Here is a 17,164-nt window from a genome sequence, read left to right as displayed (position 1 = left end):
CAATTAATATCTGTTGAACTGAAATTCAAAGGTAGGCTTGAGATATTAATAAGAAATGGAAAATAAAATAATTTAAATTAATAAAATAAATAAAAATAGAAAACAAAGGTGCTGTATGGTTTAAAAGACTATACTTGAAGGACTGTTAAAAAAGCTCAACTTATTTTGTGGCAAACCATTTAATAAAAATCAGTTTATAAATTTGCCCTGGAATACAGCAAAGCCCTTGCATTTTCATACATTTTATTAAAGGCTTGGGCCCTCTCTCTGAAGTAGAGATGTTAACTTTGGGATCAACAAAGGAGGACTCCCTCACTTTTTTAAGGGTCAGAATTTAAATTTATGCAACAATGACATTCACTTATCTCTAAGATTCAAACTGTAAATTCAAAATCCAGCAACTATCTGAAATTTGCTTATAATTCATCTATTTCTTGCTGCTTCAATCTGTTCTACTGGACTCCTGGGGTGTAATGTTACCATATGGATTAGTGGTTCCTTGGCAAATTTCTTATTGCAACTAATCTACAAATTGAGAATAATATCTGGTTTTCTTGTCTTATAGGGTTGTCTTGAGAGGAAATAAAATTGAATATATGCATTTTATTAGTAAAATTCCCTATATGATATGCTACATGCTACTGTATTATTGACCTCCACACATACCAAAAAAAGGGTTTTTTTTTAGTTCTACTTGATGAAAATCTTTCATAGTCTATTTTATATTACTCACACTTATGTGAATTTGTTTAAGACAAGCAACTTCAATTTTCTCTCCACTGCTAGATTTCTAAATTTTCAAAATGTGCTTTCATTTTAATAGGCAAAAAGGCTACTATCACTCTTCCATGAAACGCTCTTCAGTGACATAAAAGTTGTTGGCATAGAAGCACAGCTTGACAGTGGAGAAACAGCCATATTAAATTGGGAGCATGGTTTAGAGAAGTTTACCTGAGCATCAGGATCATTCAGAAGCCTGATTCAAATAAAAATTCTAAGGTCTCACCCGGGTCCAGTGGATCAGATCCTGGTGAGGATGGGGGGACTGTAAGTTTGCATTTTAAACAGGTTCCCCCTCTGGTTCTTAGATACTTTAAAGTTTGAGGACCAGAATGTAGGTCCAGATATTTACATTGCCCACTCTCAGCAACACTGGGGATAACTGTGGTGTGTGGGCAGGGGGGGATGGTTTTCAAGTGTAATCAGAGGCCTGGAAACAGTGCCCTGCCCTTTTGGATGGGCCTCTTGCCCTCCAGCCCCAATCAAATACAATAGTTCTGCTTTTGTCTGTTTTACACACTGGGGTTCCCTCAGATTTGTTTCATCAGAGGGTTCTACTGCTAAGATCAAGTCTGAAAATCATTGATGAAAGGCATCAAAAATAGCGTCTGGTATCAGAAGACCTGGGCACTTGTGTTTCTCTTGGCACCTGCCATCTGACAGTCTTTGTGCTAGTAGATAAACTTCAATATCTTCATTTGTAACACAGTCATAATCCTGGGTCTACCTTAAGGGGTGACTGGGGGGGATCAAATCAGATAATGCAAAGTATCTGAAACTAGGAATGATTATTCACATGTATTGTTATTATAACTAGGGACAGCATATGATTGAGTATAAGAATGGATATATTTTAACTCTTCAAGGGATGTGTTGAACTGATCTGTCAAATTCATTTTTGCCCAACACAAGATCACACTTGAACATTGCAACATAATAAAGGGCCTTTGGAGGAAGGAGGGAGGAGGAGAAGAGGGCAAAACTCACCGACACAAATGCTTGAGATTTGGTTTCATTCAACTGAAGCTGCAATTTCTTTTCATTGTCATAGATCCCATAGAGCCTCTTGGACCAGGTCTGAGGTACTCTGCTCTTGAATTTTAATGAACTATATAAAGCGAATATCCTTTGTAAATCTAGGACCAGACAGCTGCAGTTGTAGAAGATGACACCAAGTTCTTTCATCTGTGAAAGTAAAACGAAAGCATCAATGCCATGTACATGTGATGGTGTTACTCTCAGAGAAAAAAATGTAGTATTCTCAGAGAAAAGACTGCAATAATAGCAATAGCGATATTTTCTTCTTGCAATTGTTATACTCTAACAACTATATATATACACTGTATCTGTAAGTATGTAGATACAGTCACATTATGGTATACAGAAATGATGCATCATTAAAATGCTTAAATATTTAAGGAAAACTTTTGCTGGAGTTTTGCATTTGAGCTCTTATGGATAATTTTTCCATATTCACCTACACTTTTTATATCAGCTCTTCAGATTGTTTTCTTCAACATTAAATTTTTTGGTATGAATCCTTAAATCGTGCAGCAATATAAAGATTGACTTTTAGTTGCAACATAACAGAATGGTTTAGATCATGGATTCTGGAATCAGATTGCCTGAAATTAGGTTCCAACTCTACAAATTTCTACTGTGTGACTTTGTGTGACTTTTTTTAAAAAATAAATTTATTTTTGGCTGCACTGGGTCTTTGTTGCTGTGTGCAGGCTTTCTCTAGTTGTGGCAAGCGAGGGCTACTCTTCATTGTGGTGTGCGGGCTTCTCATTGTGGTGGCTTCTCTTGTTATGAAGCATGGGCTCTAGGGCACAGGCTCAGTAGTTGTGGTGCATGGGCTTAGTTGCTCTGTGGCATGTGGGATCTTCCCGGACTAGGGCTTGAACCCGTGTCCCCTGCATCGGCAGGCGGATTCTTAACCACTGCGCCACGAGGGAAGCCCTGTGTGACTTTTAAGATACTTAATCTCTGGGCATCATTTTCTTCTTCCATAAAAAGGAGACAATAGTATTTATTTCATACAATTGCTATGATGCATAACACGGTTAATATATTTTATGGGCTTAGAATAGTGCCTATCACATCGTAACCACTTAAAATATATTAGCAATTATTATTCTTATTAACATTGCACAAGCCTCAAGAGTAAGAGACCAATAGAATCTTGCAACAAAGATATCATAGAGATTATTTTGTCCACCTCCCTCGATGCACAGATGAGGAAAGTAAATCTTACACAGGTAAGCAAAAATATATCCCCCCGAGTGAGAGATCTAGTCAGGAGTAGATTCAGAATTTGATGCAGGTTTTCTCACCCTTGATCAAATACACCCAGGAACGTAGCAGCACTGGCTTCAAGTCTATTATCACTTTGAAAAATTATAGATGATTTCTGATTTACTCAATGAAAGTGAAAAAGTGAAATTTTGGTCTTAACAGCATAAATACACATGCCTCATGGTCTGAACACCCAGTGAGGGGTTTGTCAGGGACACCTTGGAAGGTGTTTAACTTCATTCCTTTCCTCCACCCCCCTACTCAATACTCTTCTCAGGATTATAGGAGAGGTCACCAGCTGTGTAGGGGCCCATCTCTCCTTTCCTATTAGGACTCCCTAATACAGTGCATCATGGAGATCTTTTCACATTCATCTATACCTGGCTGGCATCATTTTAGCAGCTCCACAGCGACCACAGAATAGATGGACACAAGTTATTTAACCTGCTGATGGACTTGTCCTTATTTTTCCTCTAATACAAAATATAAAGCAACGAGCACCCTTGTACACACATCTCTGTGCGCCTGTACAAGGATTGCTTTAGTACAGATTTCTAGAATTGAATGGACACAAACATTAAGGACAATTAAGAAAGGTTAAGAAAGTGGGAGGAACTAGAGTGGGGAGGGCGTATCAGGTATGTGCAAAGGCACTGAGGTCAGTGGGATAGAATCAGAGTTGTGCAGCTGAAGCTGAGGGAGATAAGGGAGAATGTGTATGTGTATGTGAGTGGGTAAATAATTTGATGGCAGGGGGTAAAACTGGTGGGACAGGTGTGTCAGATTCCCAGAGGCCTCTGTGCTGGGATGGGCAGTTTGGCATTTATGCGAAAGGACATGGGGAGGGAGGTGGTGAGGCAGAGGGGGTGTGGACAGGCTATGAACTGGAAAGGTCCCTTTGCCTGGCTGTGGAGAAAGGATGAGGGAGTTGGAGGCAGGGTCTTCAACACCTAGGCCTTAACAGTGGCAAGGGGAGAGACTTACACATACTTATGTGTTTTCTAATCTCAGGGATTTTCAAAAACTGTGTAGCATAACTGCTAATAATTGCTAATCCCATTCCAGGTTGAGATGGGGCCCACCTTGCTGTTTTCACAGTCTCTGCTGATAGAATCTCAGGAATAGTAGGCTCTGCATTTGACCTTCACACTTCTGTGCCTTTTCCCAGATTGAGTCAATGCTGCCACATTATCTTCTCCAAGGAAGCCTTGATCATTTCAGGGTTTTCAACTTTGTATCAGTTTAGCTTTATAAATAGGCTCTTTGTCTGGTGGTGGCAGTGGGGGCAGCAGAGCTGAGACTCAGGTTGCCACATAAGTAAGCAGCTGCCCCTCCCAGACACGCTTCCTTGCCTGCCAGACACAGGCAAGGTTAGTGCATGTCCAGGGGGCTGGCCTGGCCTGGGGCCATCCTCAGGAAAAAAGGGACAAACAACAATGACCTGAGGCCAAAGATGTGGATTGAACTCTAGGATCTTTCACCAACCAGATTATAGGGTCTCGGGCAAGTCATCCAATTCTGAGTCCTTTTTTTCCTTTTCTGAACAATGAAGGGGTTGGGCTTATAAAGTCTACAGGGGTCTTCCAGTCTTGCCATCTATGGCTTTGGGACATCAATTTCCTGCCCACCATGCATTCCCTTCTCCCTGCCCAACCTGCCTCTCAATACTGACCAGAGACTTCTGTTTGTGTGTCAAGATCAGCTCCTTCTGGCTCCTGCCTGAATGTGGCTGGCGACCCTCCCAGGTTTTAAAGTCAGATGAGGCAGATTTGCATCTTGGTTCTGCAGCTTACTTGTTGACTAGCCTTGGGTAAATTACTTAACCCTTAAATTCTAGTTTATTGTTCGATGAGGATAATATCTATCTACAAGTTTTGCTGTTAGAATTTAATAATAATCCTAATTTTAATAGCTAGTATTGACTGAGGGCTCACTTGTTGTGTGTACTGTGTTGAATAGTGTCCCCTCGTCCCATTCGTTTCTACACAGAACCTGTGAATGTGACCTTATTAGGAAATATGGTGTTTGCAGATGCAATCAAGATGAAATCACACTGAATTATGGTAGGCCCTAAATCTAATATGACTGGCATCCTTATAAGAAAAGGAAAATTTGGACACTGTGCCACATACACACAGGGGAGATGAACATATGAACATAGGCACTGGAATGATGCATCAGCAAGCCAATGTGCCAAGGATTGCTGGCCACTACCAGAGGTTAGGAGGACAGGAAACATTCTCCATTAGTACCTTCAGAGACCTGTGAGAGAAAAGGTCCTGCTCTTTTAAGCCACCAAGTTTGTGGTTTAGAAGCCCTAGGAAACTGGTGCAGTGTGCCTTTCACCTTGATAGTAGATATAATGGTATTTATTCCTTCTACTTTATATAGAAGGAAACTGAGGTTTGGATGGTTGTTTGCTAAATGATACAGCTAAGATTTGAGTTTTGGTCTAACTTCAAAGCCTGTGTGCTTGGTCCCTTATGCTATACTGACCTTAGCACATGGCTAGTAAGCAACCCATGGGTCTACTGCTGTTAATTCTATGAAGCCTTTTCTGGCCATGTTTCCTGTTTTGTCTAGTACCATACTTGCACATATTTCTGATGTGGCACATTTTTACGTGGTATTATCGTTTTAAAAAATATTTTGTGTCTGTTTCCCCTAAGTGACTCTACAGTCTCTGAAGGCATCAAGTTCATAGTTCTATTTCCAGTGCTGGGCTATAGTGCTTGCTTGGAAAATGTTTAACAAATGAATACCTGGCCTTCAAGATGAACTTATGGTGGTCAGAGATGAAAACAAGCTTCCTTCTCAACCCAGAAGCCCTGGTTCTGGGTCAGCCTGAGGGCCTCTGATACTGAGCACCCAAATCTAACAAGAACCTCTCTTCTGGTGCCAAGGGTCCTGGAGCAGCAAACCTGGACATGGACACATAAAACCTGTGGCCGTGCTGGCCCCAGAGATCCACCTGGAATACTTTCACAAGCACGGTGCTCAATGATGGCATCAATGACAGTTCTTATATTGGTCAATGAGTCAACTGTCCTCTAACCATGTTTCCTGCACCTACCAACAATGGGGTACAGAACCTGACACAGTCTTTTGAGTGGAAACTGCCTTATCCACAGCTCTATCCAAGCCCAGTAGAGCCAGAGGCAGAATGCCATGAAAGTACAAATCCAAGGAATCATTTGATTTTTGTGACCAAAAGTTGAACTCGGTGGCCATGATTGGCTTTCAGTATGTTTGGATCTCTTTGGTATCCTTTGTTTTTCCACATCAGACCTTTAGAGATTTCAGGTTACTTGCAACACATGGCAAACAAGTATGTTTAGAGTCTTCTGTTCAAAGGCTGGACAAGAATACGGTGCTCTCCTGTGTACCTCTTTCCTTGGGAACAGCTGTCCCCTAGTCTCCACATGGGGGTTATATCATCTCTGCCGTCATTGGGGAACAAAGCCACTGCCCCCTGTCATTCTCTACGGACTCTTTCCTAATACACAGAATAATGTTAAGTGAAGTACTCACTACACTAGTGCAAGCTCCCCATACCTAGGAAGAAAGCAACCACTCTGCAATATGGTATGGCGTGAATAATCTGGGTAAGTGTTAATGTGAAATTTGAAATCTAGAAGGGTGCCAGGGTAGCAGCTCTGAAAGCTTTCCCCTGCAGAGGAACAGGGGAGAGAGACAGAGACCTCTCCATATGACCTAACAAGACGCAGGAAGTCATCTCCCAGAACAGGCTCTGAAGACAGACTAACTCCACCAAGGGCAAGGTACTTAATCTGTTCTCTTCCTTTATCTGTAAATGGGTATTTATCATAGAATTGCTACAAAGAATAGATGAAAACATGTATGTAAGGCATTTAGCTCAGTGCCTGGCTCAAACAGTGTTAGCTTCAGCTATACCAAGGTCCACTTTTCTTCTCTGCCTGCTGAGGATGCTTCTACTACATCCTTTGTTTGAATCAGGAACAGATATGGCAGAATTCTTTATCCATGAATGATTTTACTTTAACTACCAACAGATTCCACACACTCAGTCAAGTGTGAGGGCATAAAATTCATTCCTCAGAGACTGTTTGTGGCTAGGTTGAGCTGGTGCCGGAATGGTCACATGCCGGGTTCTGAGGCTGCAGCAGGGAATAAGTCAGACCTGGTTCCTGCCCTTGGGGGCTCAGAGCATGGATCATAGCAGGGGATACAGACAGAAACCATAAAGTTACATGTTAAGGTTTGTTACGTTAACAGTACACATTTTAAGGTAGATGTTCTAATTCCCATTTTAGAGTTAAGAGCACTGAGGCCATGGTCACTAATCTTGCCCAAGGTAACTGCAAATATGTAGCAGAGCTTATCTCTGAACTCTGTCTGTTTTGTCTCCTTAGTCTGTTTTTTTCACGGCTTCACCTGCCTTAGGCTGTCTGTACCCCTATGTCCTTGAGGGAAGTTTCCTCAGCACTTTCTACCATACTAAAAGAATATTTAAAAAGGGGTTCACTTTATTAACCTCAAGACACTTCTATCAAACTGAGTGGCTGGAGCTAAAAGGCAGGAGATCACCAACTAAGGGTGTTTCTAACCATACACATGAATACTTGAACAAGATCTGATTTCTGACAAAGGCACAGAAGGAGGATGGCAAGAGACTGTCATTGAAATAGATTGTGTTTAGGTCACATTAGACTTGGATTCTTACTGAAGTCAGTGTTGCTCTCCAGACTCAATCCAATTCATTCCACAGAATATGCCAGGAAGCTTAGCTGGATTCTCCTGGGAAATCCAGGAAGGTGAAAACGGATGTTTCATAAAAGCCGAATGAGGGCAAATCGTTTGTAAGTGTTTGGGCTTAGGGACCAGATTAAGTTGTATTAACATTATGCCTCTTCAACTCATGAGCTGTATGACTTTGGCCTAGCTCTTCCACTTCTTAACACCACTGAGAATGATAAATAGCCCTTGACGCCCGGAAGCTGGTATGGGACTGTCAGCTTGGCCTTGATATTTCTAAGAACTCACTTGGTATTCAAGCTATGCCCTGGTTATCTCCTGTTAAACATGAACTCTTTCACAGAACACTGGCATCAGACCAGGCCACTCTGTTGACTGTCCAGGATGAAGTTGAGACAAAAAAAAAAAGACGTCTCTGTAATTGTGTGTGAACACAGACAAAACATGAGCATTGTCCAAGCCACAGAAATGATCAAAGACCCCCCCATCCTGGCTAATATGGGTGACTGCTGCTTCTTTACCAATCACAGTTTTAGCCTTGCTTCATCTCCCTCCCATACAGATGACTTATTAATTTTTTAAAAAATTTTAATCACATTGCATTTAAAAATTATTTATTTATTTACTTTTGGCTGCATCACGTCTTAGTTGCGTCACACAGGCTCTTTCATTGTGGCACACGGGCTTCTCTCTAGCTGTGGCGCGTGGGCTCATTAGCCCTGCGGCACGTGGGATCTTAGTTCCCCTGATCAGGGATCAAACCCGCGTCCCCTACATTGAAAAGCAGATTCTTAACCACTGGACCACCAGGGAAGTTTCCAGATAGCTTATTAAAACACCCAATCACAAAGTTGCCCTGCTCCTGATAGCACCCAATCCTGAGCAAAGCCCTTGATTACTTATACCCTCCCCAACAGAACCTTGCACAAAGTCCGAACCCCATAAGGCCTTCCTAAAACCAGCTTCCTTCCATCCTGCAGGTGGCCACAGTGTTACTCTTCCTCCTTGTTACGAGCAACTTGCTCATCTCGAGCATGCAGGCTGGCTTTTTACTTGAGGGCAATGACACCTCCTTATCCCCAGAACATTCACATCACACGGTTGTGAGTGCAGTAAGCAGACAAGTTACTGCAGGAAGCACAGTGACCAGCACTCAGTGTGTGTTGTCTGCTGCTCTTCTATCCTAAGTCACACTGTACAGGGAGTACTAGGTAGTCAACACGGTTCCAGCTGAAACAGGAAGTGGCCCAGGCAGCAAAGCAGGAAGCATTTAGGGGGAATGAACGAATGAAGGCAATAATGGCTCTGTGTAAAGGCATACAGAAAGGCTGCATTTGGGGAAGAGACTTCGCCCATTAAAACCTAAGGCCAAGTGGTGCTCCTGAAACATTTTCCATGTTTCTCTGTCTTCCAGTCGCTGAATCTGTTATGTACCTTGTGTTGGAATGCATACCATCACACATTTTAATCTGGAAATCTGATGAACCAATTCTTTAAAAGCTAATGGAAAACTTGGAAGCAATAAAATAAACAGGTTTATTTTAATGACACCATAATTATGAATGATGTTTGTCCCTTTAGGTATGATCAGATAGGGGGAAACATATTTATAAACATTCTCAGCATTTATCATCCCCAGGGCTCCCCTTATGTACCATTTATCATCATCAACATGCAAGTGGTCACTCTACTTAGATTTTCTCCAGCAACAAATATTCCCAATGACCATATTCTAAACAAAGATTTAGTGTTCCTTTCCCCCTGTTGTGTAAGCTGCTTTTTGTGACCTTTTATCTGCAATCTCTGACATCATTCTGCTGTGACTACATTACAGCTTTAGAATCGAAAGGCAATGGAAGAAGCCAAGCTTTGCCCTCTAGAGATGTAAAGAGAATTTTACTTCCTCTCTGTATCATTCTCCCAATCTTACAATGACTCAAAACCATTTCTAAATATACATATTTGGTTTAGGCTGGTATCAAGTGAAGATGGAAAAAAAAAAGAAATTGGCTTTTGTTTTGAAGATTTTTCAACCAGAGCAAAAATTTTCTGAAGTGTTTGGGTTTGAGACAATCCAGCAGATACTATAACTTACTGCTTAGGGAGAAATAACAACAGAGGTAGTACTAGTTTACTGTAGTGCTTACTGTGCACCAGACACTGTTCTAAATGCTTTACAAGTCTGTGTTCATTTAAACCTCACAATAACCCATTGCATGGGTAAGGAAACTAAGGTATGGAGAGACTAAGGGACTTTTCCAAACACACAGCTAGCGATCAGGGAAGCTGAAAGATTAGTTTAATATTTCATCTTCAGGAAGAATTACTTACAAAGAGGAACTAGAAGTTCCCCTGGGTGAGGGTTAAGTCCTGCATGTCCTCTTTTTTTCTGCCCTGGAATTTCTGTTTATATTAGCAGTCTCCATTTCAAAGCAAAATAAGAATCAGGGGAAATGTAATTATACCAAAAGAACATTTTTCTTTATTTTCTCAAAATTAGTGGAAGGGAGTTATGAAAGGAAATGCAGTGAGAGAAGAAAAGAAACCCCTTCTACTCAGGACATGAGAGGCAGCATGAATGGAGACAGGCTTGGTTTAGTGGGTTTTACTGGTGATGCAGAAGCCAAAGCAGGCATCTGATGGATGCTCTTGTCAGCAGAATAAGGGGAGGCATTAGCATTGTTCTTTGCTGTAACTCAGAATAATTAATTCAGATTAGCCTAACCACAGCTCAATCTATCATTTATGGATGTCTGGTTTGTTGTTTTCATGGTTTTATAGAAATGTGAACAAGTATTTCTTTAATTTTCTTGACAAAGACGAACTTGCAACTGTAAGCAACTCTCATGCATCCAGTTAGCTGCTGATTTATATTCTGAGTTACTGCAGGAAACTTAATCACTAGGAGCTCTAACTTGATTTTGTTTCTGCCCTCAAGGTGAAATTTTTGTTACTAGGGATGGAAAATAAAGAATTGAATCTCAGCAGCTCAAAAACAGCCTCCTGCCCAAAATGTGCTCTCTAGCCCCTTCACTTCCACAGTGGGTGGTCTCTACCACTTAACTTCCTGATGTCTTATTTTCTTTGTTACCAAGTGGGAATAAAAATGCTTGCCAGAAGGAACGTGACTAATTGAAAAAAGGAGAATGTAAGATCCTTAGAGAACAGCTAGTTCAACCTTATTTCAAAATTAAGGAAACTGAGCTCCCCAAAGGGGAAGTGACTTGCAAGATCACAGAATAATGTCCGGTGATTCCAGTCCTGGCTCTTTTGCCCAATAATGCTGTGTAGATACCTCACAGTGTTCCTTCATAGTGTGGATGAAGAATGTTGCCTGCCATATAAGTAGACAAAGGATGTTACTTTCCAAAGTACCACTCTTCACTTGTCATCTTTGACTTTGGGCTGTAAGGAACTCACAAATCAATTTCTTGCCTGCAATCACCCCAGACTGTTCACCCAGAGGGGCTTCAGGATGGAGAAAAATAGGATACTGCCCTAGATAAGGTGCATATCAAAGGAATGATTTCAATGAGCCCAGACTCTTGCATCTTCCCATACATAGAAAGGTGTTAAATTTATTAACTTGAAATGTTTGTTTTTTCTTTAGTTAGCAGAAATCTTTTGATGCTCAACTACCTGGTTTGTTTTTGCAAAACTCCTATATATCCTGGCTCCTCCGTTACTTCTCAGAGCTATCTGAAAGCCTGTCTCCCAGGCTTAAATCTTCAGTATGTCCATCTGACAAAACATATTTCTCAACTTCTAGGTTGTGCATTTTTTGTCAGTTGACAGTAGAATGAATGAGGGTGTTGCTTTTTCTTTTCCCCTCCTTCCCTCACTTCCTTCCCTCCCTGCCTTCCTTCCTTCCATCAGTGCTTCATCTTTTATAAGTACCATTATTCCTTTGGCATCTTTGACTTTTGGCTGTAAGGAATTCATACATCGATTTCTTGGCTAGTCAAAGGAAAATCAATAGATAAAACAGTGAGCAGAGAATGTTAATGGGAGGAATTTTATTTTATTTATTTATTTTAATACCTTTATTGGAGTATAATTGCTTTACAATGGTGTGTTAGTTTCTGCTTTATAACAAAGTGAATCAGTTATACATATACATATGTTCAATGGGAGGAATTTTAAAAGAATGGGGCTGAGAGTAGAAGGGGATGAAACAAATTGGAAACACATTTCAGTTATTTTTTGGACTACTTTAATTTTATCCTGCTTCTTTAGAAGAGTTGAAAATGATTCCAAAATGTTACTACAGCTTCTCCTATCATTCCTGTTTAATCTCTTGTCTTCTAAATGAGCAGTGAGGAAGCTGAGATCATGCCACTTTCAGTTCATTGCATTTGATCCCCTTTTCAAACCCTCCAAGGATCTACTCTCTTTTGACAAAATGTTGGGCCAGACCTGAGTGACTGTATCTGCCTTTCAGGCTTGTATAATAAACACCTGGCCCATGTATGTACCAGGATATTAACATCCATGTGAATTGCACCCATTTGCCCCCTTCTTATTCACGCAAAGATGAAATACTTAAGGAAATTGGAGAGAAAATCTTTTCTAAAAAAAAAAAACCCACCAAATGTATAAATCTCATGCTACTCTTCTTCGCAGCCAAGTCATCCAATTGTGGGAAGAAGGGGCAAGTGGATAGAACTTAGTGGGTTTTCATTTGTATATTATAATTTAACAAACTCTTTTAGTATTCAGGGTCTGCTTTGAGATCTTGAAGTACAGAAAAGCTCTGCAATTTTTCAAAACAAAGGATCCCCTTCTTGTTCCAGAGAAATGCTTTGCCCTCTGTCTGGTCCCTTCCTCCTGATTCATTCCTTGGTAGCTTGGAGCAGAGGTTCCCAGGTTGCCCCCATCAGTGATTCCTTCATGGGCAGCACTGTGACACTTTTCTGACACCACAGTGGTGGAACAACGAGGGCGGGAGGCTACCTAGCTTTTAAAATGAAATGTTACACCTATACTCCCAGCCCTGTTGGTTCTCATCTCCTCCCTGTCTGTGTAGCTCTAGAAACATCTCAGAATGGTGAAAAGACACTGTTCTCTGGTCTGGGCCACCACTGGGCTGGCTGTCAACCCTGAGTGCAATGGCCATCGAGTCAGGGTGATTATCTGCTTTAGAGGGTACAGCAAGGACCCAGGCTCAAATTCTAGTTCACACAACCTTCTCCAGTATGACTCTGGGTAAGTTCCTTAACCTTTTGTGTTGGTAGCAGACCAGTTCCTTAATCTCTCTGTCAAGAAGGGATGATAATAATGCTCATAGGGTTGTTGCAATGATTAAATAAACATTTAGAATCTGCTTAGGACAGTGTCCCCCACGAAGACTAACAAGTGTTTGCTGTTATTATTATTATCCAATTTTATGCACACTTCTGACACACATACACTCTTCAGAGAAGGTTCCAGGCCATGAAGTGACCTGCTGCACTTTACATAGGAACATTATGAATGCACTTGCCCAGCTCTGCCGTGGTGTGTGGCTCAGGCAGATTTCCCTCGCTCCCTTCCTTACTGTCAGCAGGAATTGTATTGAAAAGGGTAACTTCCATCTTCTTTCTACCACCCGCTCCCTCACCTACTCCTCCCATGGAAGAAAGAGTGACATCCCTAGGGAATAAATACAGCAGCAGCAGCAGCAGCAGCAGGCCCAGTGCAGGCCTGTCCTCATCAGAGCAGCTTAGTCTCTCTCTGGACATTTGGCTTCTGCCCTCCATGGGGCATGCACAGAAGCAGCCTACAGATTTGCAGTGGCCATGCCTTGAACTTGGGCATGTTTAATTCTTGGGAAAGTAGCAGGAGGCCCAATTTTGACCACATATCTAAACTACGTTTTCCATTCTGGCTTCATCAGTGATAAAGCTGACAGTTTAATCACCATCTGTCTGATTCCTGGAGGTATTTTAAAAAATGGCCTGGAGCTCAGGTGGGTAAGAGAAGGGTGTTTTTGTTTTTGTTTTTGTGGTACGCGGGACTCTCACTGTTGTGGCCTCTCCCGTTGCGGAGCACAGGCTCTGGACGCGCAGGCTCAGCGGCCATGGCTCATGGGACCAGCCGCTCCGCGGCATGTGGGATCTTCCCTGACCGGGGCACGAACCTGCGTCCCCTGCATCGGCAGGCGGACCCTCAACCACTGCGCCACCAGGGAAGCCCAAGGGTGTTGTTTATTGGCTTCCTAAACTTCCACGAATGAACTCCCACATCTAATGACCTCAACTGCATTCCCCTATGGCTATTTCCATGGATTTGAATCAGGAATGAACACCCCAAGCTGCTTCTGCCCTGCCTTTCATAAGGGAAACATTCAGCCAGAATTTTTGAAAGATATTTCTTTTTGTTCTGTGTCATAATGTACCTTTGACTCATCTATGTTGTTCACAGACCTATCGTGTCTTTCATCTTAGCATTCACCACACTCTCCTTACCTGATGCTTGGAATAGAACATTGCTCAAGGTGTTCCAACATTGTTTAATGCATTGCTTTCCTAACTTTACAAACATGGACTGGGGTATGAAGATACAACTTTTATGATTCAGTTAGTTCCCAGAGCTTAACTGCCACAAAAACTCAAAGCACAACTCTATTGAGACTATGATGTCACGTCTGTGTCCCTTTGGTGTTTCTGATTCCTTTCAATACATATACAACCAACATCTCTCTCAAGTTTGTGAGATAGGATGCTATAGAAAGTGTGAATATTCAAAAATAGAGTAATATTTGAAATGTGGAAATCCTATCATGTAACAATGTTACACCAATGGCATCAATTTATTTGCAAATTGTTTGGCTCAGTTTTTCAGCTCATGGGAAGTCACCTTCTTAAAAATCTGGAGTGGGAAGACCCTCTCTAAGGAAGTGGGAGGCAGCCCAGCCGTTGCTGCTAACTGGCTAGTCAAAGGCCATAAACTAGGAACCACGGTGTGGGCTTGCATGGGTATAGGCAGGTGGGTGAGAACGGGAAAACTTACTGCAGTAATTAGTATGGTTTAATAATTTAGTATTGTTTCACCCTTAAATATATAATTTAGTTTTTTTCCCCCAAGAATATGACCAACATTGACTTGAAAGACCACCACAGTAAAAAAGGGCTTTAAGGATATCTTATTTGGAACCAGACTGGCAATCTTATAGGGTGGAGATGTTTCAAACTATTGTATAGGTGAAAGTGTTGTGAGGATGATCCATTAGCTAGCCCAGTGTGTTTTGAACATGACAGATTCTTTAACGTTTTCCTACAAAGTGTAGCCAAGTCTAGCATGAGTGGGAGAGCAGTAGGATCTGATCAACCATGAATGTGGCCTGTGAGCTTCTTAAAAAATGCATCAGAGCCACTAAAACACCAAATACCAATGACAGAGAAAACTGGTCAGTAAGAGTGACCTGATGGAAACAAATGAATGTAATGTCACTGAACGTGAAAATAAATAAATTTTTAAAAAGGCCAGATGTTTCATTCACCAACTTCAACATTCTTATTTGGACCTAAAATAAAAGTTAAATTACTCAATTCTTTCCACACATTTTTTGCATTACTAAGACATGGCTGTCATAAATAATTCAAAAGAAATAAATGTGTAAGGGCAGTTATAGCACAGAAAACAGTCTGGCAAACAAACATTACCAGAAAGGTATGTTTGTCCCTTGTATAATTTATAAAATGACAAATTTCTCCAATCTTATAAGTAATGCAATTTTGTAAAATAGTAACTGCTTAGTCAGGTCACAGACTGGTATCCAGACTTTATAAATAATTCAGTTCAATTCAATAATTAAACACTGAGCATATCTAATGCGCAACTATGAGCATGGGTGGGCTGGGGTGTGAAGGAATGGTGGCAGTTGGGAGAGAACAAAAACAAGCTATAAATCAAGGTAGAAACTGTAAGTAGCGTAAGGAAAAGATCACCAACAATCTGTAGGATTCAAGTAAGAGAGATAGATATTGCATCTGATTAGAAGGGATTCTTAACCTGTGGATCATAATGGAGTTCAGCAGGTGTGGTGTATATCTGCTGGTTTATAAGGAGATTTTTCATAGGCTTTAGCAAAATACTCTGTGATGAAAATAGCTAATAACTTGAGTGGCAGATGACTGCCAAATTAGGTGGATGTGGAATGGCCTCATGGGGGTAGAGAAATTTGAAAAAGATCTTGAAGGATCTTGAGACTCTACAGTTTCAACAAGCAGAGTTGGGAGGACAAGTCTGGCATAATAAAGGGTGTGAACAAAGACAGGGAGGTGAGAAATGTCAGGAGCATAAGCTCTGAGAGAATGAGTGGTAGGAGGGGAAGGTCTGGTAAGTGGTGGGATGCAGATCTGAAAGGCTGGTATAGTAAGGAGTGGGCCCATTACCCTTCATGTTAGAGGTCAGAAACCCAACTGTCTCGGGCACCAGAACAAACATGTGTCGTAAATGCATGTAAAACCTTATGAATAGAGGAGACTGAGGCTGACCTAGGGAGTGTATGCCCCACATGATGGCATTAAATTTAAATTTTATTGTTTAGTATTGCTGGACAACCCGAACATCTGCCTGTTGAGTTGGCCTTCAGGCCACCAGTTTGGGAATTGTGCTTGGAATGTTAATGAAGTGAAGTGACGTTACCCAATTCCTCTGACACTGAACTGGTGGGAGAGAAACAAGGAAACAAGCAGCAGGGCCAGGAAGAGATGATGAAGTCCTGAACCACAGAAATAGGAGGTAATTGTTGCAGGACCTGGGGGAGGATTGAATGTGTGGGGACGGGGAATGGAAAGAGACAGAGCTGACTCCTGGGTTTCTAAAGTGGGTGACTAGAGTGAACAATGAACAGAGCACATCTGACTGCAGACCCCGTGAGTTTGAAGTTCATCTGAGAACTGTATCTGAGAAATTCAACTGGTGAAAACAGTTAACATTTATTGAGGTCTTACTGCTTTAGTCTTCAGAACAAGTAAGTCAGGCAGGCACTATCATTATCCCCCTTTAATACACAGGGGGACTGAGGCACATAACAATTAAGGCCAAATACTTGGTAAGGAGTGGAATTAGAATATGAGCACAATCAGAGCAGGATCCACACTCTAAACCACTACGCTCTGCATAGTGGTCCAGTGGGGTGGCAACTCTGAGTCTGAGCCGGTAACAGAAATGTGAGAGCCATCATCACAGAAATGATGGGTGCCACTACAAGAGTAGATGATTATTGCAGGAAGAATAGGTAGGCTGTTCAGAATGGATTATAATATGAGTGCTTTTGTCTTTTATATAGTCCCTTATCAAGAACAATGTTGACTGCCGTATTTCCAAGGGTCTAATAGATTTTTTTTTTTTTTTTTTTTTTTTT

At 41.4% G+C, this 17,164-nt stretch overlaps 1 protein-coding gene across 1 annotated transcript in view; it reads right to left on the bottom strand.

Moving 5' to 3' along the window:
- Positions 1-17,164, bottom strand: part of PLD5 (phospholipase D family member 5) — a 492,703-nt gene that overhangs the window by 27,993 nt on the left and 447,546 nt on the right. The window contains exon 6 of the mRNA XM_027122453.1: positions 1,768-1,965. Coding sequence (XP_026978254.1) covers positions 1,768-1,965 — 198 coding nt within the window. The remainder of the gene's footprint in view (positions 1-1,767; positions 1,966-17,164) is intronic.

The sequence above is a fragment of the Aethalodelphis obliquidens genome, unplaced genomic scaffold, assembly GCF_003676395.1.
Source record: "Aethalodelphis obliquidens isolate GAN/ISIS:26980383/991018 unplaced genomic scaffold, ASM367639v1 scaffold24, whole genome shotgun sequence".
Taxonomy (NCBI): Eukaryota; Metazoa; Chordata; class Mammalia; order Artiodactyla; family Delphinidae; genus Aethalodelphis; species Aethalodelphis obliquidens.
Note: the sequence above shows the minus strand (reverse complement) of the source record. Positions and strands in the feature narration are given on the sequence as shown.